Source organism: Citrus sinensis, chromosome 2 (assembly GCF_022201045.2).
Source record: "Citrus sinensis cultivar Valencia sweet orange chromosome 2, DVS_A1.0, whole genome shotgun sequence".
Lineage (NCBI taxonomy): Eukaryota > Viridiplantae > Streptophyta > Magnoliopsida > Sapindales > Rutaceae > Citrus > Citrus sinensis.
Genome location: NC_068557.1, coordinates 20400001 through 20426443, shown reverse-complemented (window position 1 = coordinate 20426443; position 26443 = coordinate 20400001). Strand labels below are relative to the sequence as shown.

Here is a 26443-nt window from a genome sequence, read left to right as displayed (position 1 = left end):
TTGTAATATACGACTTTATAATGAAAAACAAAGTCTTGAAATCCACATCTTCATTGGTTTTAATTGCAATAGGTGGCATATGATTAAATATCTTAAGCTTGAATTCATTGCAAAATTGATATACCTTGTCGATCATGGTATTATTGTCCTCTAGCCTTAGAACCTTTGAACCTATACTTATTTTCTTTTTTAATCCATTAACCATTGAAGAGAATAGTCATATGTACCAAAACCACAAATGTCGATACAAAAACAATAATATCAAATTTATATATAAATAACTACACAACTAACATGACTTACATAATTTAAATGACCTACATGACTACATGACATGCGCAACCTACAAGACTAGTCATTTAAGTCATGTAATCATCATGGTACCACATTCCATATATTACACTATTTCAAAATTAATACATAACTTTATGTATAATTCATAATATTTTCACCTTTAACATTTATTTAGCATCTGCATCTTGCTAAAAAAAAGTAATTAAACACAATAGATTGTGTTCATTTTGACAACATATGGGGAGAAAAATAAAAAAACATAACATTGTGTTATATGAAAAATATCATATATGTATTTTTTCTAGGCAAAATGTAAAACTTATAGATCTAATAATATTAACATACCTTCTTTGGTTACTTAATGAGTAATGCACATTCTTTTTATTAAAAACTTATAGGTGTTAAATATACGAATAAGTAGTTTTTTTGGTTGAGAGGTTTTAAAGGATTATTTGAGTGTAATAAGAAAGTGAGAAAAAGTAGTGCATTTGATATCTTTGCTAAGGGTATTTTAGATTTTACTCACATTTTCTTAGTGTATTCATATAAACCAATAAATGGAAGGTACTTAAATAATTTTAAAAATATTGAAGGATAATTGATTAAAAAACCAATAGTGAAACCAAAAAAAAAAAAAAGGCAAACAATATCAACTTAGTGAAACCGATAAAAGCAAACAATATCGACTTGGACTTAGATTGTTGAGCCACTGGAGTTTTGGCTTTTACATTGAGAAAAACCAATATGGGTCAAGCGCACATCCCAAAGAGCCAGACTTAATACCTCAATCTCATTGGACTATCATACACATGATAATAGTTATCTCTCTTTTGCTTGGTTGTATCATTTAAGATTAATGTAATTCTTTTAGAGATGACAATAAGAATCACATGCTGCGAGTTTTAACAATTACTAAAACCCCACAATCTGTAGTAGATTTTTTGTAGGTTTTGACATTTAAAATTACAAATAAAAAAAATTAAATAATAACCAAAATTTTAATTTATATTATTCAAACTATAAATTATAATAGTAGCGTAAAAATTTTGCATAAAATATTCAATTCTATATTTTTTTAATGTAAATGAGAAATTAAAATTTCAATAGTACAACGAGTACATAAAATATATCAATCTATCACAAAATCTTTCTGTTGTTGTCAAATCACAATCACTAAGATTAATGCTTTGCTCCATTTTTTTTTATTAATATACAAGTATTGTTAACCATATTAACAAGTAAATTTTAAACAACTCCTGATTAGTATTAGAAAATGTATATTTAATAAGGTTAGAATTATTATTTTTTCACTTACAATGTTTATTAATGTGCTCATAACTTATAAATTATCTTAATGCTTCTCTAATAAAATTTTATGTTAAATTAACTTGTAGTAAACTAATTTTATCTTAATTTTATATTATAGATATATTTTAGAAATAAAGAGAAAATCAAAACCGAAAGTGAGAGACAAAAAGATGGTTTGTATTGTTAAATAAAAAAGTAGAGCCATTTAGAATGTATTGTTAAAAAATAATAAAGTGATGGTCAAGTGGTACTCTCTACTTTTGACTATCGCTTCTTTTTTTTTTTTATGTAAATAAACAAACAATAATAAATAGATAATGATAAAATAAGATGAAGTTGCTGGTGTGCCTATAAAAGGGAAGAGTTCAAAGGCAGAGAAGAGGAGAATAAGAGAATTGAGAGAGGAATGGAAGGAAAAAGCTTAGAAAATAACTATTTCTCTTTTTTTGTAATATATTTCAGAATTTTGTTAAAAAAATGTGTTTTGTTTGTCAATATAAGTAGCTAATTTTTTAAGTTAAGGTGAAATGTGAAGCTTAATGACTTAAATTATGGAAGTAATTATTTTCTTAAGTAAGTTTATAGTTTATTACTCAATTATATATTTACAAGTTATATTTTTTACTAATTATTTTCATTTCATTTTAATTTGTAGATTTAGATCCACTTTGAATCCATATGATATTTAGATATAATGATGATACACCAACATAGCTTTGACACATTATGTACTTTATCTCCATATTTATCCATAAGTGATTAATTAATAATTAAATCATATAATAATTAAAATTGTTAAAATATAATTATGAGAGAATAATATGACTGCAATTCGAATGCCAAGAGTGGATCCCATAACCTTAGCACTTTTATTTTAAATGAATAATTTCTTTTTCTACAATTAATTTTAATTAATAATTGACTACTAAATTTTAGATTTCTTGTGATTTGACTCCAGACTCATGGGTTTATATTATAATAAGACACTTTTACACTTAAGAGTAATCAACACTTTTAAATCGTGTCAACAATCATTAACAATCAATTAAACAAATAAAAACTCAACTTTAGAAAATAATTAGTAGTTAAAGTCATTAAAGCAAGACAAACAAAATTAATCAAATTAAGTTTATATATATATATATAGCCTATAGCCCTCATTTTCAGGTGCGATAGCCCTCATTTTTTTTAATATGCACACACTGTTAAGCCATGCGGTTAATTTTTGATACACTATAAACCTTGTTGTTTAACAATATTAAAATATGAATTCATTAAATCCCATGGCTTAAAAATATGTCTGAAAGAAAAAAAAAAGAGGAATTAGGAAAATTAAGTCACAAGTAATTTTTTGATTAAATTTTTTAATTTAATTTTATGATTAAAATTAAAAGTATAAATAATTAAAAAATATAAGTCGGTTGATAATTCATAAGTTTAAATTTATTCCAAAACAGTTCGTAATCTACAAAATTAACCACAGCAATCAGACTTTTGTGGATGGGTTTAGGCGGATTTACGAATAATTTTACTATCCCTAAATTTACTAAAACAAAAAAATCCATAACTAGATATGGCCAATGGGTCGGGCCGGCATCAAAGTAAGGCCCATGCCTACTCATGCCTGTGCCATGCTTTGTCCACTATGTGTTTCGTGCCGTGTTTAATTTTTTTTTTATTTTTTAAGAACGCATACCAAGTTGTTGGTGTATTTTTTTCAAGTTTATGTAATTTTTTTAAGTTTATACTTTTATTCAAATTTAATAGAATGTAAAATTTAAAACTTAAATTCATATTCAACAATAATAAACAATAATAGTAAGTGAACGTAATATTAATTATTAAATTTGATTTTATATTATTAGAATTTTTTTAGTACTTGATAACAACAATAATAATAAATTTTTCTTAAGGGTTAACTTAATTGTTAACTTGGACTTACATAAAGTCATAAATCATAGTTCACAATGATATTAATGCATATTTATAAAATCATGATATCAAATATTTATTTAATAAATTATAAATATAAATTAGTTATAGCATTTTTTTGAAACTAAGAATTAAATGAATTTAAAATTTAATTATAAGTTATTTATAAAATTATAAAATTTTAAATTTACTTTAATTAAAAAATGAAACGTACTTATTACAGGCTTTTTCATCATGTCATTCTTAACATATTTTTAACTGTACTGTACTTTTAAGACTCACGTGCCTAAAATTATAAGCTTAACTTAACCCACGTGCGTGCCATACTGTGCTGGCTGCTCCGCTAAAACGTAATCGTGTGCCGTATTATACAAACACGTACCGTATCCGTGCCGTACGTACCATCCTGCCCATCGGCTATGTCGATGCATAACATTCATTTAGTTTTAAAATAAATTTCTGGTTGCACCACTCATGAGTTAACTAGTTCAAATCATCTTCGTTACTTTTAAAACCCTCGACTTACCCTATCTACCCTCATTAATTTTGTGTACTTCTTTTATTTCAAAAAAAAAAAAAAAAAAAAAAAAACAAAAGCAATTCGTCTATTTACTCTACTCGTTCCCCAGCGTTTAAATCTGGTATGTTTTGTCTCTAAATCTCTTTTTATTTTCCTGTTCGCTTGGTTTAATTTTTTTAAAAAAGAATTAATGTTGAAAAATTGCAGTGGCTATCTACATTCAGTTGTATAATAACAAGTTTAACGAATTGTTTCCAGCAAGGATTATTATTTAAATGAATATCTTGTGAAATAGTTTTGTTTGGTCGCTGAACAATGTGGAACTTGACATGTGCTGTTTGTTACTTAGCAGCCACAGAGTTGCTCTCCAGTTAATTGTATAGGTTTCTATTTTTGTTCTTCAGCAATAGGATATTTGGTTGTATTGTTTTTGTGAAATAGAAATAAGTTAGATTTATTTGATGTTTTTTGTAGTTTCCAACATAGAAGTAGCGTCCTGTGATATTTTTTATGACTTCTTTTAATGCAATTATGGTGCAGATAACTCATGGGATACTCGGAAGAGGATGATGATACTTTAACTCTCTATGTCTCAGATTATGAGTTTCTTGATCAAAATGAGGAGTCAATTTCATTTTCTGTTTTGCCTCTTCAATGGGATGGGTGCGATATTGTTGGTAGTTCGGAAATGCAAGTGTTCTTACACGGAAATATTGGTGATGGGCCCTGGAATTTCAATGAGCAGGTTATAGCATGGAAGTTCGAACTCTCCTATGCACAGCCTGAAATTTGGGTGCTCTCCAAACAAAACAACTGGATAATGCTACAAAGTCCAAAGAAGAGTTTTAAAAACATCGTCAGGACGATTTTGATCACGGTTCATTGGCTTTATTGCGTGAAACAGAATCCTGAGGCATCTAGGAAATACATAAGGGAGCAGATGTTGAAAGTCTTCTGGTATATGTTTCTTTGATGATTTCTGTTTCTACGACATCAATTGTGCATGATTGGCTATCTATTTTGCAGCTCCTATGAGGTTGAACCTTCTGAGAATGACCTGTTGGATCACATGCCAATAATCAGAGAAGCTGCAGAAAAGGATAAAGATTTAGCAAATTCTAAGGTTTGTGCAGCTTCTGGTGTTTTCACACCCTTAAAGACAGTATCTTAGTGTCTAAAGATATATGACCCTAGGAAAGAAGCTTAATCTTCGAATGCTTTTTTTACCTTTTTTTGTATGACTGTGAAATAAATCATGCTTAATATCATCTTGTTGTATTCTTTAGAATTTTCTTCATAAAAGATTGATAGTTTTTCATTGGATTAATGTTAATTATTTCAACATTAGAATTTTCCGTTTTGTTTGAGCATCCAAAAGTTTTTGTAAAGTTGTAACAAATGACACATACTTAAAGGAGAAATTCTGCTGCTTATTGGAATTGTTTTGTGAATAAAATTTTAAAATAAACAACAGGTAGTGTTTGGTGCAACTAATTTGTGGAAATCTAATTGCTACTATAGTTTTTAACTATCTCTATGTGTTTCCTGTTGGAATGACTGGGTTCAGTACTGTGTCTGATTATGTGGTTACACCAGAATCATCTTAGTTGATCAAGTTTACAATTTGCCTATAGCATGTAGGTATATACTGTTCTTTGTAATGGAGATTTGTCAACTTCTGTTCCATGCATAAATAGATATGAATGTATATTTAATCCTTTAGATGGAACATTGTCTTGACAATTAGTTTTTTGAACAGTTCTTGCTATCTTTTATGGCAAACCACCCCGAGACAAATACTTTCCATGAGGTTTGAGTACTCAAAACTGATTTCAATCTTGCTTGTACATTATCTCCTTTCCTTCATTAAGTTCTCTTTACAACTTGTTTTTCTTCTCATTCTTCTATTAAAGATCTGAATCTGGTTGATTACACAGGATGTTCGAACAACAGAGAAACCAAAGGTCATCGTTGATTGGAATGAAGACGAGGACAGTGAAAAAGTTGATAAAGATGAGAATTACTTTGCTGTTTGTGCTATTTGCGATGATGGTGGCGATGTTACGTTGTATGTCTTGTTTTATATTCGTTTAACATTTCTATTTGTTTCTCTTGTTTATGTTTGCCATCTTGGCATGGATATCTTCTCATTGCTTTTATTTACTTATTTATTTATTGTTTTGCGTCATACTCCCGTTATTGTGGCTAAATCAATGTAGAAGTCTCTAATTTCTAATCTTTTTCCCAATACTTTGCAAATGGTGAAATAACGATGCCTAAAAAGTGATATTTTTCACTTGCATTGTTTATCCATGAAGAGGTTATGCTAGGACCAGCTATGCTATTTTAAATAAACTTGGGTGTTGAAGTGGTTTTGCTTCAAAGAGAATCCCCACCAGATGACGAAATAGGAGAAAATTTATTTAAATGCTTGGGAAATGTGCAGAGAGGATCTAAGAATGTGCTGGTCTCAAGGAGCGCTTGAAACAAGAGTACGATAAGAAATGTGGATAGATCAGGTGGAAAAGGACATTATTCTGCAAGATGTAATAGATGCTATTGTTTTTGGTGTAGTGAGTGGTGCAATATAGATATTGCTAACTACCCGTTTGTCTTGTGCTGGAAGCTTGGTTGACTTGACTGAGTTCGCTAAGCTGGTCATTTCTTTTACCCTTTTTATCTTTATGTCTTGTTTACGATCCTACAATTAGAAGGTCGGTACTATTTGTATCTCTTTGCTTAGCCAAGAATTAACAAATTGGATAGTTTTGCTTGATCTTTTTGTTTGTTTTGGTTAATTTGTCTTGAAATGATGCAGTTGTGATGGGAGGTGCTTGAGGTCTTTTCATGCAACCATCACTGCTGGGAAAAATGCTTTATGTCAATCCCTTGGTTATACTCAAGCACAAATTGATGTATGGATCACTTTGTTTCCATATATTTAACATTCTTGTTCTTTTCTTGTTCTTTTCTGGCCTTGAACAGTTGCTCGGTATGTATGCAGGCAGTGCCAAACTTTTTGTGTCAAAATTGTCTATATCAGGAGCATCAGTGTTTTGCTTGTGGCATGTTAGGCTCTTCGGATAAATCTTCTAGTCAAGAGGTATAATTTTTTGACACTTTAAGGCCTTGACCATGTGATTTGTGTATTTTCCTTTTCTTTGTAGAGCATAAAAAAACTTCCTATGTTGGACTGATATCAAAGTTATGCATTGAGAATTTGGGTTCAACTCTGTTACTGAAAAATTTCTGATAGTTCACATGATCTGTCTAAAACCTGAAATTATTTAAATTTTTTATTCATATTTGAATCTCGAGTGTGCTGGGGACTACAACCTTGACATCTAAAAGATCCATGCTATATGAAACTTGTAGGTCTTTACATGCTAGGTGGGGGGGGTTTACATATGTGCTTGCTTTGTACCTTGTCGATTGATATTGATCAGGATATAGCAGTTTTTGTTAAGTTGAAAGAATGATCAGCTTGGGATGATTGCAAAGTGCAGAGCGAATGATGCTATACCCACAATGCAAGAGCTGCCACGATGTTACAGAATATGGTTTTCTCATCAATCATATTGGCCACTCAATTTTTATCTTTACCACCTGCTTAGCTCATGGTCCATCATTTATTTTGTAGTCTCTATTGGTTATTTCACTTGCATGTCTATATCCATTTCAGTTATAACCCATGTAATCTCAACTCATCCTCTTGATATCACATATTGGATGTCTTCTTAAAATAAAACCCATGTTGCAACTTTTGTTCTTTATGTCTTCAAGGTCTTCCCCTGTGTTTCTGCTACATGCGGCCAGTTCTATCATCCAGAATGTGTCTCAAAGCTGCTTCACCCTGATAATGAATCTCTAGCAGAAGAACTTCGAGAAAGAATTGCTGCAGGAGAATCATTTACCTGTCCTGTCCATAAATGTTTTTTTGCCAGCAAAGTGAAGATATGAATGTTGAAGACTTGCAGTTGGCCATTTGTAGACGTTGCCCTAAGGCTTACCACCGAAAATGCTTACCCAGGTATGTCCTTGTTTTCACATCATATATGTGTATACAGCTTTTCACGAAGTTCCATCTGCAAAGAATCTGATTTTATTTCATGAGTAGAAGTTCTGAAAGCTGCTTTGGTTTTCTGTTCAGGGAGATTACATTTAGTGATGCTGATGAAAACAATTTTCAAAGGGCTTGGGTGGATCTTCTGCCAAATAATCGGATTCTAATATATTGCTTGTAATTGGTCATTTAAGTATTATTTTTATTCTAATAACTGTTCTTTTACCCATATGTTATCCATCAGACACCTAATGGTTGCTAAACACATTAACCAGGGAGCATAAGATCATTAGTGAACTTAAGACCCCAGCTAGGGACCACTTAAAGTTTCCTGGTGTTGAAGGAAAAAGAAAGAAAGAGGATTTGGGGCTGCTATTGACTGAAGAGAAGGATGTGGCTTCGAAGAGAAATATTGTTTCTGAAAGTTTTGTTGCAGATAAAACTGTAGTGAAGAAGCTGAAATTGGCAGAGGTGTATAGCGGAGCCGATGTTGGTATGTCTAATTCAGAGATCAAGAAAAGATGGCCTAGACAAGACGTGCATTCCCTCAAGAAACCAAATATTACTGACACAGGGAGAAAGTCTTTGAAAGATATAGCTGACAAAAGCAAGCCATCACCAAGAAAGGATAGCACATTGTTGAAGTCCAGATCATTTGTAGTTAAGCCTGGGCATAGGAATATTGATGGCAGTAAAATGAAGAATTCCATTTCTGATAGGCGTAGGATGAAAAAAGTGAACATTTCACAACCTTCAGTCGATGCAGAAATGGAAAAGGAGTAAGTTTCTTTTCTTATGGAGGGTACAAATGCAAATATTTATTTCGTTTTTCCTTTAGAGTTAACAAAAATTCTCATGGTCATTTTGTAATATTTGGCTTTTTTTCCCCCTATGTACAGACTTTTGGCTTTAATTAAAGATTCCACCTCATCTTTTAATGAGGAAGAGTTCATGAAGAGCCATATAGTTCCAATTACACATGCACATCACTCAAAACATTTATTGGAGAAATCTATTACCTTAGGATTAGTGGAGGGTTCTGTGAAGGTAAATTTAAATAATTAAACATCAAATGTGCTGCTTTTGATACTTATTGCCTGATAACTAGCTATTTCTTTCAACATGTTTGCAGGCCGTTCGAGCAGCTTTGGAGATGTTAGATGGAGGATGTGATATTGAGGATGCTAAAGCGGTTTGTCCACCAGAAATTCTGTGTCAAATTTTTCAGTGGAAGGTTTGATCCTCCACAACCCCACCACCCCCCTGCCCCCACAAATTTAGAGATATTAATAGTAGAACTTTTACTTTGTGTAGTATTTTGCTTCTTAGCTATTATTTTACTTGCAATTTTAAATGGTTGAGTTTCGGTGGGTATCTTCCATACAGTCATGTTAGCTTTGATATGATCTTATGGAAGACTACTTCTTGGTTTTCAGTGATGAAGTATCTGTGGGAAAGAAGTATAAGCTAGTAAGAAGTGACTCTTATTGTTTGTGCATTATAATTGATTTCCCTCTTCAAGTGAACTAATATATATTGGCATGTTTGAATCTCGTAATTTTAGCACCTCTTGCATAATATCTTGTTTCTACATTTTTTTAGCCTTATCATTATTAAGCACAAGTGTTCATAATCAAATTACAAAAATTTTAAGTTTTGAATGTGTGGATTCCTTCTCAGTCATGTTCAAGTACATTGTTCCATACCTATGGATCTCATTAAAATTATTATTGAAAAAGAAAAATCTACATAGCCTAAACTTACAGGGAAGGCAGATATTAAGGAGAATTTACCTAAATAATTTGTAATTGAAGCTAAAGGGCAACCTGCTATTTATATGTGTGAAACATTTGCATCAGATGATATTTCTGAAATCTTTCAAAATTCCAACAAGTTTGCTCTATATATTAGGTCAATCTTGGTGTTTTTCTTTTTCTTTTTCTTTTTTTTTGAAATGAAAAGAAAAGAAAATAGACACTATTTGAAGGTTGCAGCAAGATTGTTTCTCGTGAGACAAAATGATGAATCTCAACTGCATTTCAGTGTACGCAATTGCATAACAATATAGCTTCCCATTTTGTCTTTTGTACTGGCAAGTTGACAAGGCTATGTTTTTCTTTTGGTCTAATTTAAATTTGATGTACTGAGAAACCAATTTTAACATGTTTATTATGGCTAAAGATTTTACAGTAGATTTTAAAGCAATGACTAGGGTACTTGAATATGAAAGCTGATTACTTTCTCACATTCTGTAGAGGAAGCTTGATGTTTATCTTGCACCTTTCCTCCATGGTATGCGCTATACTTCTTTCGGTCGCCATTTCACCAAAGTAGAGAAGCTTAAGGAGGTAATGATATTTGTTTATTTTTCAGTTGTCCTGTATTGAGAATTGTCTTCATTGATAGAATCTCTTCATGGTTGAAGCTTTTCCTTTTGACAAGCATCACTATGAGGATCACATCTGCTGTCTGTTAGTCAGCTCAAAAGCTAGAAATGTCACCTTTGGGTCATAACTATAATCAGGAAATGATATGCCACTGGTAGAGGTGTGAGGCCTGACTGGAGCACACCATTGCATGGAAATTAGATCAGATGTCATACAATTGTATCTTATTATTTCTTATAGTTCCAAGTTTTGATAGCTTAATTTCTTGTAGTCTTTTGAGAATCCTATTGAGGTTCTGCTTGAGAATCTTGTGGGAGGGAATCCAAAATAGTCAAAACATCTCATAAAGAAAATAGAGTTTGAGCAATTGGATGCTTCTTCAAAGCACTATGACTAATGATTGATATATGATATAACTATGTTGTTGTTCAACTCTTTACATGCTTCAGTAGCATAACGCTGTTTGTTTAATTCTACAGATCGTTGATAGGCTCCATTGGTATGTCCGAAGCGGAGACACAGTAAGAATTTATATGCCCTATTTGTATATTTAGATTTGTTATATTGTTCTGTTGTTTCTGGTTACCTAATTGTGTCATTTCCTCAATCGATGTCTTATTATTATCCGGTGAAACATTCTGTCATAGTTTTTTTTTTTTTTAATCCTTTATTATTATTATTATTATTATTATTATTAATTTTTTTTTTTTTGGGTTGGTTATTGGTCTCTTTAGGTGTGAAGTTTAATAGTTCAAAAGACATGGCCCTTTCTTCATTGCCCCTTACATCTGCCATTAATCATTTCAAATCTTGTTTTGCATACTCAATTGAAGCAGTAAGAAGCTAATATGCCTACAATCGCTTCATGACTTCCTCATGCATTTTTATCCTAAAAGGAAGATTGAAATCAAAGTGTGATTAGGCATTTCTGAAATAGGGTTCAGGTAGTTGGAGTTAGAAAGCAATTCACCTTTTGATTCTGGCTGTTAAGACAATGGTCCATTAGAATTTTGAATAGGTTGCAAATAAGATTTCCTGAACATTGGAATCGTTGTGTTAAGACTATCCCCAAGTCCTTGGATTGTTCAACAAGATCATGTAGTTGAGACTTTGGAGTGCTTTTTGCTCGTCCTATTTTGCGAATGATAATGTTGCCTTCTTACTCACACTAGATTTCCTCTTGAACAGATTGTTGACTTCTGCAGTGGTGCTAATGATTTCAGCTGTATGATGAAAGTAAAACTTGAACAAATGGGAAAGTCATGCTCATTCAGAAATTATGATCTTATCCAACCCAAGGTAGTTGGATACTCGCTTGATATATGTTGTTACCCTGTGTTGTTGATTTTGGATCTGCAAACTCTGTTCAATTTGTTAAATTTAATTTAATTTTTTTCCCTGAATCAGTATAAAGGTTTAGTTTGAGATAGGAAAATATAGAAGACAGAATTGTTCATATTCCCCAAATGGTACGAGTCCCTTTGTTGAGGGTTGAGATCATTTCATTATTTGAACTCCTTTCGCAAGAGATTGTTACTTCGCTTCATGTTGAGATAGGTTATTTCTGTCAAAGTGCAATTGCTGATCTAATTCTTGATCACCATCTTGATTTACCTCTTTTCTGCATAAAACCCAAAAGGTCGGCTATGACTTATAGTTGAAATGTACTTCTGCTCAACAAGGTAATCATGATGATAATGACCCCCTGTAACCTCTGAAATATCATAAGTTTCCCGTAGTCATTTTCGTATTTCCTTCTTTTTGGGTGCCTTATTGATCCTTTTGATGCAGAATGATTTCAGTTTCGAGAAGAGAGATTGGATGACTGTCAGACCAGAAGAATTGCCTGATGGTTCTCAACTTGTAAGAGATGAGAAAAAGACTTGGCAAGATGTTTAAAGATTTTAACTAGTGCATATTCTAATGTTCTTTTTCTTAATTGTTTGGCTATGTAGATCATGGGGCTGAATCCCCCCTTTGGGGTTAAAGCATCTCTTGCTAACAAGTTCATTAGCCAGGCTCTGAAGTTTAAACCTAAGCTTATCGTTCTTATCGTTCCACAAGAAACCAGAAGGTAATTACTTGTCTTATCTCCAATATAAGACTTATATTTGCTCTCTTTCACTGCGGGTTCTGCATTTGTTTGCTTCTTTACCAGACTTGATCAAAAAGCTTCGTATAATTTAATTTGGGAGGATAATGAAGTTCTCTCTGGCAAGGTATTTTATCATTCACCACCTTCTTGAATCTAATTAGATTATCAAGACGATGATTCTGTTGAGTGACTTACTTGTAATATTTTATTTACTTTTTAAGTCATTTTACCTACCGGGGTCACTGGACGTGCATGACAATCAGTTGGAGCAATGGAATTGCAAACCACCACCACTCTATCTTTGGAGTCGTGCAGATTGGACAGCTAGTCACAAGAAAATAGCATTAGGGCGTGGCCATATAACTGTGGAAGAATAGAGGCATTGAGAGTAAAAAGAATGTACAAAATGTTCTGGTGCCACAGTTTATCTCTAAAACTTAGATGTAATTATTTTTGTAAGGAAGTGATCAGGTGCCTGTAGTTGTGCATCTTATGGTGCTCTATCTTTAAAAAAAATATTATGGAGTTTGCCCTTCACATCCTTTTGTGTCTTCAATGTGGCTAAATCGTAGTCAATTTGTACGTTTTTTGGAGCCTCATCATTATTAAGCACAAATGTTCGTAATCAAATTACCGAAGTTTTAAGTTTTGAATGTGCAGATTCTTTTTCAGTCACGTTCAAGTGCACTGTTCCTTAGCTATGGATCTCATCAAAATTATTACTACAGAAGAAAAATCTACTTAACCTTCACTTACAGGGATGGTTACTTATGTATAAAACATTACCATTAGATGATATATGATCCTGTAAATTCCACTAAGCGTGCTCTATATATTAGGTTAATCTTAGGTTTTTTTAAAATATATATATTAGCTTAATTACCAAAGGTATTCAAATAATTCTCTTTATTATTTTATATATTATGGTATTATATCAAACAGGATTTTACAGTTTTTAAAATTTGAAAACAGTTTTCAAATTTTATATCTAACAAGTTTTTAAATGTTAAAAGTGCCAAAAGTACAACTCAAATTATTTTAATTAGCACTCCTTTATTATCCTCCTGAAATCCCTCTTCTAAATAAACCCCATTAAAGATACAAAAATATCTCATTGTTTCTATTGACACTTTAATTACATAAACTATTGTACAAATTTATCTTTTACAAACTGATGTAGCATTAATTTATTGGTTGAATGAAAATACAAAGAGTAATAATATAGTCACAAACTCTTGTACAAATTTATTTTGTACAAATTGATGTGCCATGATAAAATTAGTTGAATTAAATATCTCTTGACTCACATGATTTAGTTATATTATTTTATATTTTTATTCAACCAATGAATTAATATCACATCAGTTTGTATAAGAGTTTGTGGCTGTATCATCACTCAAATACGAAATAACAAAAATAAATCATGTGAGACAAGAGATATTTAATTTAACCAATTTTATTATGCCACATTAATTTATACAAGATAAATTTATATAAGAGTTTGTGGCTGTACGATTACTCATAACTTTTTACTTATAGCCTATGCCAGATTGGTTTCGTATTGATAGATTTAATGGTTTGGTTAAAGGGTCTTCAAGAATGAAACCCATTTACCTGGTTTGTTGAACACAATGGTGGATCAGTGGCAGGCACTAATGGTTTTTCGAAGTTGTGGGATTGAATTCTCAAGTTATAATAATTTTAAATTGTTTTCTGGATAAATTTAATGCGCAATAATTCATATTTTATTGGCTAGATTAATAAAATATAATACATTTTTAGTTGATTAAAATGTACGCTCGTTGAATTGTAAATAAATTATTTATTCATGTTTATATTAATGCAGTGACATCTTACTCAATATATGTAGGTTGGTGTAGATGATGTCATTTATGAGGTGCAAAAAGCTTAAAGCAAGAGCAAATAATTCAACAGTTCGAGGCAATCAAATGCTAAGAAGCAAAGTGAAGGGTCATTTCATATCTGAAACCAAGGTTAAAAACCTCAAAGGGCAATACAATGATGCAGGTAGTGCCCTGATTCAACTGCATATAGATTGTATCGGTTTATAATTTACATTTACTAGCTACCCCATACCGAAAATCAACAGACATTTCTCTTCACTATGGGTCTTCCAAATTTTGCAAAGAGGAACAAATTTAAGACGGAAACAAAAGAAGACGTCCATTTAATATCCCATTCTCCAGAGGGGCAACATGCCCCTACTTGGATATCTGACACATTCCTAGGTTTTGATCCAAAGATGCTATTTGTCATCCATTTTAAGGGAGTTCAGTCTTCTCAACCTCTGATCAAGTTCTGCCATGACTGCTGGTTCTTGCTTTTTCCTTTGCTTTGATATTGTGTTGGTTGTCATTGAGCCAATTTTATCGAATGCAACCTGCCAATTTTCATTAACAATGATACATATTGAAAACTTTGTGGTCACCCCAGAAACAATAAAAGTAACTAAACGAGGATGAGGAAAGGATATAGTCAACATGCTATTGTGGTGCATGGCCGGCCAGAACATGAAAAAAAAAATTCATCTACATAGCTTTTAACTTGTGTAAATAAGCTTGTTTTATTCTGTTCATGTTAGCAACCTCAGTTTGTTTTATTCTGTTAATGTTAGCAACCTGAACTACTACAATTGTTGTTAATCCTGGTTACTAGCCCTCAAAATATTGTAATGAAGTAAGAGGGATTGATAATGCTTTTTCTCTTCTGATTTACCCTGAATGATCTCGCACTCATAGATTCAAAAGACAGAAAAGTAGAAGAGAGGAAGATTTTGCCTAACCGTCAATAATTCATCAGGATCAAAAAGGTGATGGGTGGTTCTCTGTAAAATGTTAATTACATCACCAACATGATGGGTTACAAGCAACTCGTCTTCCCTCATCTGCAATAATTAGCTTCAATTCAATACATTATTGTCTGAGATAATGGATATTTTTGAGTAAGGGGCATTCAGTAAGCTTACAAACTTGATTTAGGCAAACTTAAGTATAGTCAAGAGTTTAATGTCAGAAGAAACCGCACCTTAAAGATAGCCAACGCTACATGAAATAGAACCTTTGCTCCTTCGTAGAATAGGACATCCCACACTCGCAGAGTTGTCTGAAAATTGGTGCAAGCAAAGGACAGATTTCTCAGTAACAGTACAACCTCCAGCTAATTCAGTGTATTTGGTACAAGCAATTGAGATAAAGACCAAATGATAGGTAATCAGAATTTGTCTCACCTCTGAAGGCAAACTTTTAGAAAAGAGGCATAAGAACCACTCAGTGGCAACAAGGGATACATCAAAGTCCAATGCTTCCAAATGAGAGGCAATCCTGCGTTTTTCTTCTGATTTTTTAATAGATACCAACAAATTAAACATAAATATCAAGAAATTCTTCATAAACGAGTGCATACCTAGGGCACTGTTTAACAAGCAAATCTTTGAAAACCCTTTGCTCAACGTGGCATCCTGATAAATTATTTGTGTAGCAGTCATTAACTAAGACATTCTCTAGAAGGACAGCAAGCATCCAAAAGGCATCTTCCTCTGTTTTCATCACAAGCAACAACAATGCTGCAACATAATTCAAGCCCTGCACAATAATATTTCAACTCTGAGCTATGAAAATTGGCTTATTTATGAGGAGTTAAAGATCACTTGTACTTTAGAAAATAGTCACGAAGTGAGATAATGTGCTTTAGAAATTGATCACTCAGCATAAGGGGTGCAATTAATGATGCAGTTGGAAAACTTTGGCAAAACAATAATTATCACTGGGGAACAAGTAAAGCATGCTATAATTCAGGGCACATGATCATAGTGACTCTGTCTACCATATCAATCATATTCTACGAAAGCTATGATATCTGGTACCCAACAATCACAGGAGCAAGATGTCCTGTGGATACAATATGGTTCAACCAGCAATAAGACTGGCAATAAGATGGAACAAACTGCAACTTCAGATAAGTTAAACTTGTAAACAAGTATCACAGCCATTTAGCAGAATCGTGGAACAGAACTTATGCTGCCACTGCCCCCAAATGTTAATTCTAAAGTCAGGGGGCTAGAATTTATAGTTACAAATTCAAGCTGCAAACTTACAGACACAAAACATGAATGAGTATCTTAATAAGGTAAGGCAGTGCAATAAAATTATGACTGTTATTGATAAGTTAGAAAGAAAAATGTATAAGCTGGTGAGATATTTTTCATCTATGAGTGTCATTTAATCTAGAGCTGAGGGCAAATGAACACACCTGACAGTAGCCAACATCAGAATCACGGAAAGAATACCCAACAAGAACACGCCTGAGAGTGGCATGACCATCAGGAGTATCCAGCCACGGGTGACCTGGGAAGGTCCGCGGTAGATCCTACACACATACAGAAAGAAGAAAAGCAAAAGTAAGGAGCAATTATGATGGCGATACAACCAATATCTCTTGGGAAAAAAAAAAGAAAAAATAAACTTAGAATACGAAAAAAAAACAGAAATTAACCCACTTTAAAAGAAGACACAACAATAAAGAGAAAGCAAGGACTACTAAGTCTCCCACTCACCCTTAAAAAATCGTCCTCCATAACATAACTTTCTCAATTGTGATGCTCATATATCATAATGCTACAGATGACAATTCTGCAAGCTGTTTTAGAATCACGACTCTCTGAAGCTAAAAAATCTACAAATCTTAAGACACTAAAAGTTTCTCCCTTCCCAATTGAACTAGTTCAGATCAAAGCTGAGCAGTGGCACGCCTAACACACAGGTCATTTAGTGACTTTGTATTTATACAATAAGAATATGGATAGATAACGATGGTCATGCTTGAAATAAGAGAGGAGAGATCAAGGTGAAGGTCTACGTCTACGTTCACTTCCTAAAAAAGCATGGTGCTGTAACCAAAATATGAACATCACATTTTGGTATCAATAATTCAATGTTTGTGATCTAATGTCCTCAAAAGCCCAGATGATAGAATTTGTAACAACTAAACAAGAACACGAATCCTGAACCATTTGGTGCCTATAATTCATCCCACGAAACATATTCTTCAAAATTACAATAGCAAATAATGCTTTGGACCTCTCTTATCCAAAGAACATAGAAAAACAACCAATCATTTCCAAAACAAATTCATAATGCAAACCACATATCTTCCAAAATAAAGCGAACCTCAGAATTGTTCATATACAGAATCATTTGCAAAGGAAATCATTGAAAGGCACTCACATGATCAATCTGCTTGGTAGCAGGCGTGACCTTCCCTTCAACAGCCTTTGTCAAATCATTGTAATAACTCTCAGGCACCGTCGACTTCTTTTTGGCTGCACCCGAAAGCGAAAACCAAACCTTAGGCCTAAGCACAGGAGGAATTCCCTTCCTTATAAGCTTCTTCAATGTTATAGCATTAGCCAAAGATGACAACTTTAGTGATGATTTGAGGGCAATCCCTTCAGATATTGAAGCAATCTGAGGCTGCAAATACCAATTAGCACCTTTGCTGGCCTCTAAAGCCCACCAAACACGCCCTTGTTCTCTCACTTTCTCTCTCACCTCATTTAGCACATTAACATCATCAACATTGCCTTCAACAGTGAACCCATAAAGGTCTTGAAATTTGACTGTGATGTTTGCTCTTCGTGCATGAATGCTTGGTCTCAAGAATGGAATTTGGGCTTGCAATTCTAAGGCCAAGTCCCTTTTGCTTTGTGTACCATACATTTCTCCTCTTTTTTGTGATGGATCAAGAGAAAGAGATTGGTTCTTGATTGCAAAGATCAAGAAGGTATAGTCAAAATTAGGAAACTTTACAGTCTTGAAACCATGAAATGGTCAATTCATGCAGCCCTTAATTTTAAAAGTGAAACAAAGAGAGAGACTTCAAATGGGTATTTCAAAATTTGGATGCAGAGGAGTTACAAACAAGGTACATTTCAAAAAGCTTTGCATTTCTTATATGGACACCAAAGTGCCATTAAAAGTTGGATTTTTCACTATACTGATATTAAAAAATAAAAAAGAGACAATTATTCAATTAAATTAAAAACTTTTCATTTCCAAGAAGGTTGTTTGAGGATGAAATGGATTTTTATTGAAAACAACAGAAACGCAGAAAAGAAAAGGAAATTTTTTATTAAAAAAGAGGGGAGAGAAAACAAAAGCAAAAGCCCAGAAAAAAATCTTCCTGCTATGCTAATCCAGAAAATAAAATAGAAGAAGCAAGGAAGAGTAAAATAAGAGGTTCAAAGTATTGAAAAAGGCCCGAATTTTGAGGGAGAATTCAAGCAAGGACACAGCGGAAAAATAGGTGGCTATGGCTAGAGATAGCTTCCTCTCTTGTGACTTGTGAGGAATATTTGATAAACCTGATCGGGGACTAGATTGAAAGTAACTTAGATTTTTTCGGGGTTAATTTGAAAATAGCTCAAAGTATTTGCAGTAAGAATATATTTGGAACGTTTTATTTTAGAAATTTTGGAATAGCATTCAGAAAGAGACGTTGATGTTGGCATAGGATTAGGACCTGTTGCTGTTGGTAAAAATATATTTTTGAATGACTAAGTTACCCTTATAATGGAAATGTGATCGTTTTGTGACTTTCAATATTTGCCTTTCACATTTTTTTTTTAATATTACATAAATGAAAATTAAACCAATCAACCCTAGTAATATTGATATATGCAATTTTTGAACCTGAAATTTTTATACCAAACCATCCCTAAAATATCTTACAAACTGAAGTTAGTAGTACCTACATTTCAACTTAAAATTTAACTGCGATTTTTGAATGCTATTGTAAAAAATACTATTTATATTCAAATACACTAAAAGCATTTCTGAGCTCCTTTAAAAATAATTTCATAAAAATAATTTTTATATAAATTATCTGATTAAATGATCTAATCATAAACACTTTCCTCTAACGTCATAATCATATTGCTTATCTCTTGAAATATTTGGTCTTGCTTTGTAAGCATAGAAAATAATTTTTCACATTATGAGTTAAAATAAATAACTATAAACTCTTTTCATGATGGATTAATAGATATACGTAAGTAAATAATGATAGATATATTTTAAGAAAGTGTTACTTTATATGATAAAATATATGTATAACATAGAAATATTTCAATTTAGAATACTATACTTTGTTAATATTTGAGAAATCATTAAATCGTATAATTTAATAATATATTGACCATGAAAATTTTTAAATCACATAATTTAATATAATAATATTATACTATTAAGTCATATAATTTAATAATTTTTTAAATTTTAATAAAGTATAAGATCTTAAAGTGGATTAGCACTAATATTCCAAAAGTAATGAATCAGTGCAATTCTGACTTTGGAGGCTAATTTCGTCATTCTAAAAGATTCAGACGCGTTTTGGCTCTATAGAGAGAGAGAGAGAGAGAGAGAGCGGCAATGGCATAAAAAATAACAGTAAACTAAATTGGATGGCACAGCAGACTGGCCCGCAGCATGATTGCCTTAAGTTGTAGCGAGCTGGCGCGTGTGGGGCCTCCTCGTCCCAGTGGGCCTCCCACTCTGATCGCGCGAATGGTATCACGTGGGAGCATCTTGAGATCCCACGTGTCAGGTGTCTGTCTTCTTACTGCCCATAACAAAGACAAGAGAAGCGTTAGAGGTTTCCACACGTGTGCCGCTACTGCAGCGTTTCAAAGAAACACTGTTCGTCTATTGTCGTTCATCTCGCAATTCTTCATTTTAATCGTTTGTAATTTTATTCACAAATCACAAAGCCACAAAGTGACACAAATATGTGTAATGTTTTTTTTATTATGGGCCGGCTTGCATAACAAGAAAATGGGCCGGTCAAAGTGTGGGCCCCATAGAGAGAAACCAATTTGTTTATATAAAAAAATCTTTTCCTGGATTTGTAGATCACTTACTTAAAATAGTCTAGATTTTTTTATATGAAAAATAATAATGTTTCTCATATAAAGTTGTACCAAAATTAAATCCAAAAAAAAAAAAAAAAGTTGGACCAAAATGACGCCACATTTTTTATAGTTGTCGTGTGTGAAGTGATTGTTGACTTCTATATTTATTATTAATGGAATTATTTAAGTGAAAATAACCTTATTTTTTATATAATAACGACCTAAGTATCATGTCAATTACTCTAAACGTTAGCAGTAATCTTATTAATTGTTTAAGAATAAGTTAAGATTGAGGATTTTTTTTTATTTCTTAAATATTGATTTTACATCTTTTATTAATCAAATTGCAAACATTTGAGTTTATATAATTCACTTGTAACTGATAAATCTTTTATTCAAATTCTTACTCTCTAGTATCAGTATTATTATAATAACATTTTGTATTTTAATTGATGTAATAATCACGCAAGTGTAATTTTTCATACATAAATCACCATACGAGAATAAATTAATTTTGTAAGTAATCACTTCATCCATTATTTTTTATTTTCGCCCTTCCTTTCTTTTGAGTAATCTATAAGTTAATCACTATATAGATGTGGACAAATGTATTAGCTAGTTAAGTATGTGCAAATGATAATGCTATTCAAAGATATAATTGATACATCTTCTTATATATATGGACCTATTTTCATCATTTGGGTCTTGAGAAGATATTAGATATTTTATACGAAAAATAATTGTATTGAGAACATTGGATAAAAATTGATTAAGTAGGTCCCCTCACTCTGGAATACTGAAGTAGCTAGTTGCAGGTTCCACTGTCTTCATAAGCTTGGTGGGTCTCATGCATGACACTTCATGTATATGCTGTCTTCTTAAGAAAACGATATATTGAAAATGAACAAAAAAAAAAAAAAAAAAAGGAAAGGTAATTGCAATGATTTATATTAATTAATTAGGGATACTTGATCCCATGATTTAGATTAATTATCATTTCACATTGATGATTTTTAATAAATTAATTTATTTAATCATCTAATGGAGTTTGTTGCTTGAAAGGAACGTATGTCGAGTGTTCAAACTGAGCAGCTATGAGCCTACGACCAAATCTAGTCTTGGGACAAGGTTTGCTTCAAAAGAAACGTGCTTGAAGAGTTCAAAGAGTTTTTATAATCTTAAAGGCTTGTTAAGATGAATTTGAGAGAACCTTTATATTGTTATGGGTTAATTTTGGTTTACTCCTCTAAGAAATGACAATCTAAATTACTATAAACCTCAACTTACCACTCATTTTTATTAATTAAGAAAATAAAAAATTTCACCAATTTTAATGAGTAAATTGATGTTTACAAATGTGAGAGAAGTGGTTGGAACCCCGCAGACGCATTGCAGATGTTTAATTTAAATTTCTTTCCTTAGAGTTTCAGAGCTTGAGTGAAGGCAGTTTTTCTCTCAGGATAGGAGTTGGGCATCCCTCGAATATTTGAAAAGATTAAAAAATCTGAGCGGTGCCATTTCAGAATTGATGTAAACTAGTTTCAATAATTTGTATGATGTAAATATCATGAGTAATAGTTCTCCTAAAAAAAATTTTGATGTTTACAAAAATTTGAATAGTATTTTAAAGATTGTCTAAGGTAATCCAAAATTTACTTGTTTGTTCATTAGAATACTTTAACATAGAATGAATTTTTTATTTATCTTATCTTATTTTATTTTATTTAATCTTTTACTTCTAGATATTAGATAAAAATGAAAAATAAAATTTATAAACCCCTAAAATACATTTAAATTTTTTTATTAAAAAATATTTAAAATATGAAAAAAAAACACATCTACGATAGTATGTCATTCGCAAAGTATAATTCAATAATTAAATTCTGCCGGTATAAATTGGTTTTAGAGGTTTCGAGATAAGTTCATGCTAGAAGCAATTCTAAACTTTTTCGTGACAGAAAAAATCACAATGACATGAGAGGAAGACTAGTAACTTAAGGTCCAAGATCCTTTGATTGAAGGGCCCCTTCAAACTCAATGGAAATTCATCCTTGTCCCTTTAATAGTACAATATAACTTTTCCCCCCCATGGTGGTGCCATCAACAAATCTTTAGCATGAAGACTTGACCATCCCTTGGGAAATTCGTAGAGCAAAATTGAAATAATAATATTATTCCCATTATTGTATTGAGTTCATGAAGTTAGCCCTATAAACTATATATATGACACATAAAATACATATATTTCCACATATGTATTTATTATATATATTTTTAGAGATAAGAATTCGGTACTGAATGAGCTACTAATGACCCCATTTTTTATTTCAGTATTGAAAATTTCTTGAATGCATAAATGTTAAACATAATTTTGAACGAATTTGACTAATAGCGGATGTGCAATGGCTATGACCAAATTAATTAATTTGTCAGCAACGTCTCTTAGAAAATTTCGTTATCTTATTCGTAAGTCATAAACCTAACGTGAGCAAGTGTATGCCAGCGGCACATAAGTTTGAATAAATTGGTTTTGACATAGCTAATGAATCACATATAGTTGATTTATTTATTTTTCTGTAGGCTACGTGAACTCATGACCCCGCGACCCTAGCTACAGCTCATTTGAGTTGTAGGAAGCATGCTTTTTGAATTAATTAAATTAATAGCAAAGACATGCATGCATGCTTGTTAAAATTTTGTTGGTCAAAAGCAAATCAAAGTTGTTCAACCGCTCAAAAACCATTAAAGTTTCATTGTCTTCAAATAAGAAATGTTTACATTTACTGACCTAAAATTATGGATGATTAATGTAATCAATCCCGTTATTTTCATTAGAAACGTTTAATGATTGACTGATTGTGGTCGAGTCGTGAGCAAAAGTTTGTAATGGGCGCATGCTTAGATTTATTTTAGTGTAAAGAAGTTAGCAGTTATTGGAAGAGTCGTGGTAGCTTGCCGCATGTTCTCTAGATTCAATTGTACATTGCTTGTCTTCTCAATAATTATGTGATGAAATTAAAAAAAATGGAGCTCGAGTCTCTTCTCTGATATCATGTGCATATATTTTATTGCCCATATTTTAATCCTTACTTGTAATAAAAATTTATAATGAATTAACTTGTCTAATTATTTACTATAGTAGAATTAGTAAATCATTCAAAGGAGACTTGAGACTTGGAGCATGTTTGTTCTTCTGAGTTTTGCGTCTTTTGACCTTAATATAATCTAATCTAATGCTTGAGTTACTTTTCTCAAATGGCGTTGCTAATGATGTGGGCAAATTGCACATTCAGGCCTCGCCCATGCTTTGATAAGTCCAATAAGCTTTTACCCGTATTCAAAATTTCAAATGGGTTGTTTTATTTTATTATCGTACCTCATATTATTCTAAACGCACCCCGATCACCCACTTAATTAATCTATTTAAAAGCGCGATGGCTGAAACTCAGAATCAGGAAAAAAAAATAAAATTGGCTGTCAACAAAAGAAATCCCGTTGAAATGGGGATTAACAATAATAAAAAATAAATAAATACAAGTTGCAGAGTGGGGTTATACGAATAAGTTTTAATTGAGCATATGTGTTAAAACAATTTTATATTATTTTTGAAGATGGAGCTACTTGATAATTTGAAATTACTAAATTACTCATTAAATTTATTTATTAAATAAACTTATTTTTAAATTTTTAAATTTTAAATTCTACTTAACAAACTCATCAAAACATCTAATAAACTCTTACTGAACCCAACTATTATAATAATAATAATATATTTTTACTGATTAAACCAATTAAATTCATTTAAAAAACCCTTAGTAAATGCTTAGCTTTATTAGATTGAAAACTAAACAGAAATAAATTAAAAATACTCTTAACTATATATTTTGGCGCAAAAATTCTAAGTGTAGCGAGCAAAGGCCAAACCAAAACGGCTAGAGCAGCTAATAATGGTAAAAGTGAGAGCCCTTCGTCATGGTACCACTACTTAATTTTGGGAAAAAGTCTGCAGTAGTTCCTTCATTTCACCTTTGTTTTCTCCGGGGAGGTTTAATTTTGATGAGAAGCTAGCGCCTAGGGTACTAAATAAAAAATATTAGTTTAGGGTTTAAGAAAAATAACATAAAGTTGAATGTAAACATGTCTTTAAAAGAGTAAAAATTCTTTTTTTTTTTTAGTATAACTACATTTTAGTGTCAAGATTTAAAAATTATTTTTAAAGTGAGTACAATAAATAATTTGATAAATTCAAATAACCGTATTAAAATAGGATTAATAAAGGAAATGAGTTTTAAGAGATATTTGGAGGAGCGTTTTTTTTTCTTAATCCTATTTTAATCATTTTGTCTTAATCAAATAATAGGATCAATTTGATGAGTCCCACTCTTGAAATGAATGAACAAGCCAAAGTGGAATGAACTGGACTCATACTTCAACTAATTCATGGGTATATTTAGGCATCCATTTCCAATGGCCACCATCCTCCACAGAGAAGAAATGTTGATTCACGTGTGAAGGGGATATTTTATATGTGTAAATGTCATACATATATATATAAATATGAACAAGTTGGATAAAGAAATTAATTTGATTAAGCAATATTATTCTTTAGATTTATTAGAAGTACTAAATTCCGAGGCAGACTTGTCGTTGAAGATTAATTCGATGTCCCCTTCCATTTCCCCATAATAATCAAATGTATTGGAGGAAGCTAGCGAGCTCACCTAGAATTTTAGGTAACTATAAGTCATTCATAACTCATAAGTAAACCCAAAGCCTTTAAACAAATTAATTACTAATTAGCAAGAAGAGTCAAACAAACAAACAAGTTACCCTCGGGCGTAATGCTAGCCGTATACTTTTCAAAGTTTCTTCCTTCCGACACGCCCTACCGAAAACAATTACTAGCGTGTGTGTATATATATATATTCCCAATACTTAATTATCACGATGCATTTATTATTATCACAATAGATATTTTAAAAATGAACCTCCTTCCACACACACACAAAAGATATATATAATATGAAGGAGAAATATCGATTAATAAATAAATGTATGAGTGAAAATATCACTTTTCATCAAGATTCATCATTAAGGCTTTTTCACTAATATACAAGTAATCAAATACGCAGTATGGGAACGTAGATAATTTATGATATAAAAAATAATAATTAGTTGTGCTTTGAGAATGATTGATGTTTGCATATTTCATTTGGGTTCTTTTTGTTTTTAATACTTTCTTTAAAAAAATTGGGTCATTTTGATTTTATATTTGTAATTAAATAATTGTCATTTGGGTTCAGAATAAAAAGTTTTAATTAGACACACCTAATTATAAATTATTTATTTGAAATTATTTTGCACAGTGCCGTATTATACACATAAAATTATGTACATACGGTATATATCCTTCAGGTAAAGACACATGTTGGGCAAATAGAGGAAAAAAAAACGAAATTTAGATTAAGGACAAAATAATGTGTCAAAATAACAATTTTGATGCATGTCAATATCAAGGGTTAGGTGAAGGCTCCCCTTCACTCTTTTATACATAAATCAAAAGAGAATTACCACAACACAATTTAGAGAAACCATATATAATTAAAGCATATATCGGTTGATAATCAATATTTTTGTGAACCTACATCTGATTGAGAAAAGAACCGAAAAAGAACAAATAAGAAAAACAAAAGAGTTGTTTTTCTGCATTTCAGTCATTTTTATAATTTGACTAATTACTGTTTAGACTTTTAATTATGCAACCAAAAAGTATGATGCTGATGAAATGTACCAAATGTTTTTATAATTGGAATTTGATTTTAACTCTGTACCAACCAAATTATACACGCACCTTGTATTGACAACATGAGCCAATTTGCCAAAATAGACAAAAAAAAAAAAGAAAAAAATAGGATGCTTT

At 31.7% G+C, this 26443-nt stretch overlaps 2 protein-coding genes across 3 annotated transcripts; one reads left to right on the top strand and one right to left on the bottom strand.

The window, feature by feature from the left end:
• Nucleotides 1–4211: 4211 nt before the first annotated feature.
• LOC102622508 (protein ENHANCED DOWNY MILDEW 2-like) lies at nucleotides 4212–13252 on the top strand. Its single transcript, XM_015527544.3, is given in 20 exon segments — nucleotides 4212–4437; nucleotides 4595–5011; nucleotides 5081–5177; nucleotides 5814–5864; nucleotides 5992–6122; nucleotides 6873–6969; nucleotides 7059–7157; nucleotides 7838–7985; nucleotides 7988–8084; nucleotides 8205–8294; nucleotides 8393–8896; nucleotides 9017–9164; nucleotides 9250–9351; nucleotides 10373–10465; nucleotides 10984–11025; nucleotides 11693–11803; nucleotides 12296–12367; nucleotides 12460–12578; nucleotides 12663–12723; nucleotides 12821–13252. Coding segments are annotated over 19 exon segments (2628 nt in total). The 5' UTR covers nucleotides 4212–4437; nucleotides 4595–4601; the 3' UTR covers nucleotides 12977–13252.
• Nucleotides 13253–14552: 1300 nt separating this feature from the next.
• LOC102622813 (uncharacterized) lies at nucleotides 14553–18984 on the bottom strand. 2 transcript variants are annotated; one of them, XM_006469492.4, is made up of 7 exons: nucleotides 17843–18972; nucleotides 16869–16985; nucleotides 16023–16201; nucleotides 15847–15940; nucleotides 15645–15722; nucleotides 15403–15504; nucleotides 14553–15000 (listed from the first exon to the last, which is right to left on the bottom strand). In XM_006469492.4, the coding sequence occupies exons 1-7, from the start codon at nucleotides 18332–18334 to the stop codon at nucleotides 14866–14868; spliced, it is 1197 nt and encodes a 398-aa protein (XP_006469555.1). In that variant the 5' UTR covers nucleotides 18335–18972; the 3' UTR covers nucleotides 14553–14865. The 2 variants fall into 2 exon arrangements, with proteins under 2 accessions (XP_006469555.1, XP_024951236.1); XM_025095468.2 differs by lacking the exon at nucleotides 15403–15504 and having other exon boundaries at nucleotides 17843–18984.
• Nucleotides 18985–26443: the final 7459 nt, after the last annotated feature.

Coding starts and splice junctions, on each gene's coding strand:
- LOC102622813 (XM_006469492.4), bottom strand. CDS start 18,334: ATGTATGGTACACAAAGCAAAAGGGACTTGGCCTTAGAATTGCAAGCC. Junction 15,505..15,644: donor TAGCGTTGGCTATCTTTAAG/GTGCGGTTTCTT, acceptor TAATTATTGCAG/ATGAGGGAAGACGAGTTGCT. Junction 15,001..15,402: donor ATCCTGATGAATTATTGACG/GTTAGGCAAAAT, acceptor GAAAATTGGCAG/GTTGCATTCGATAAAATTGG.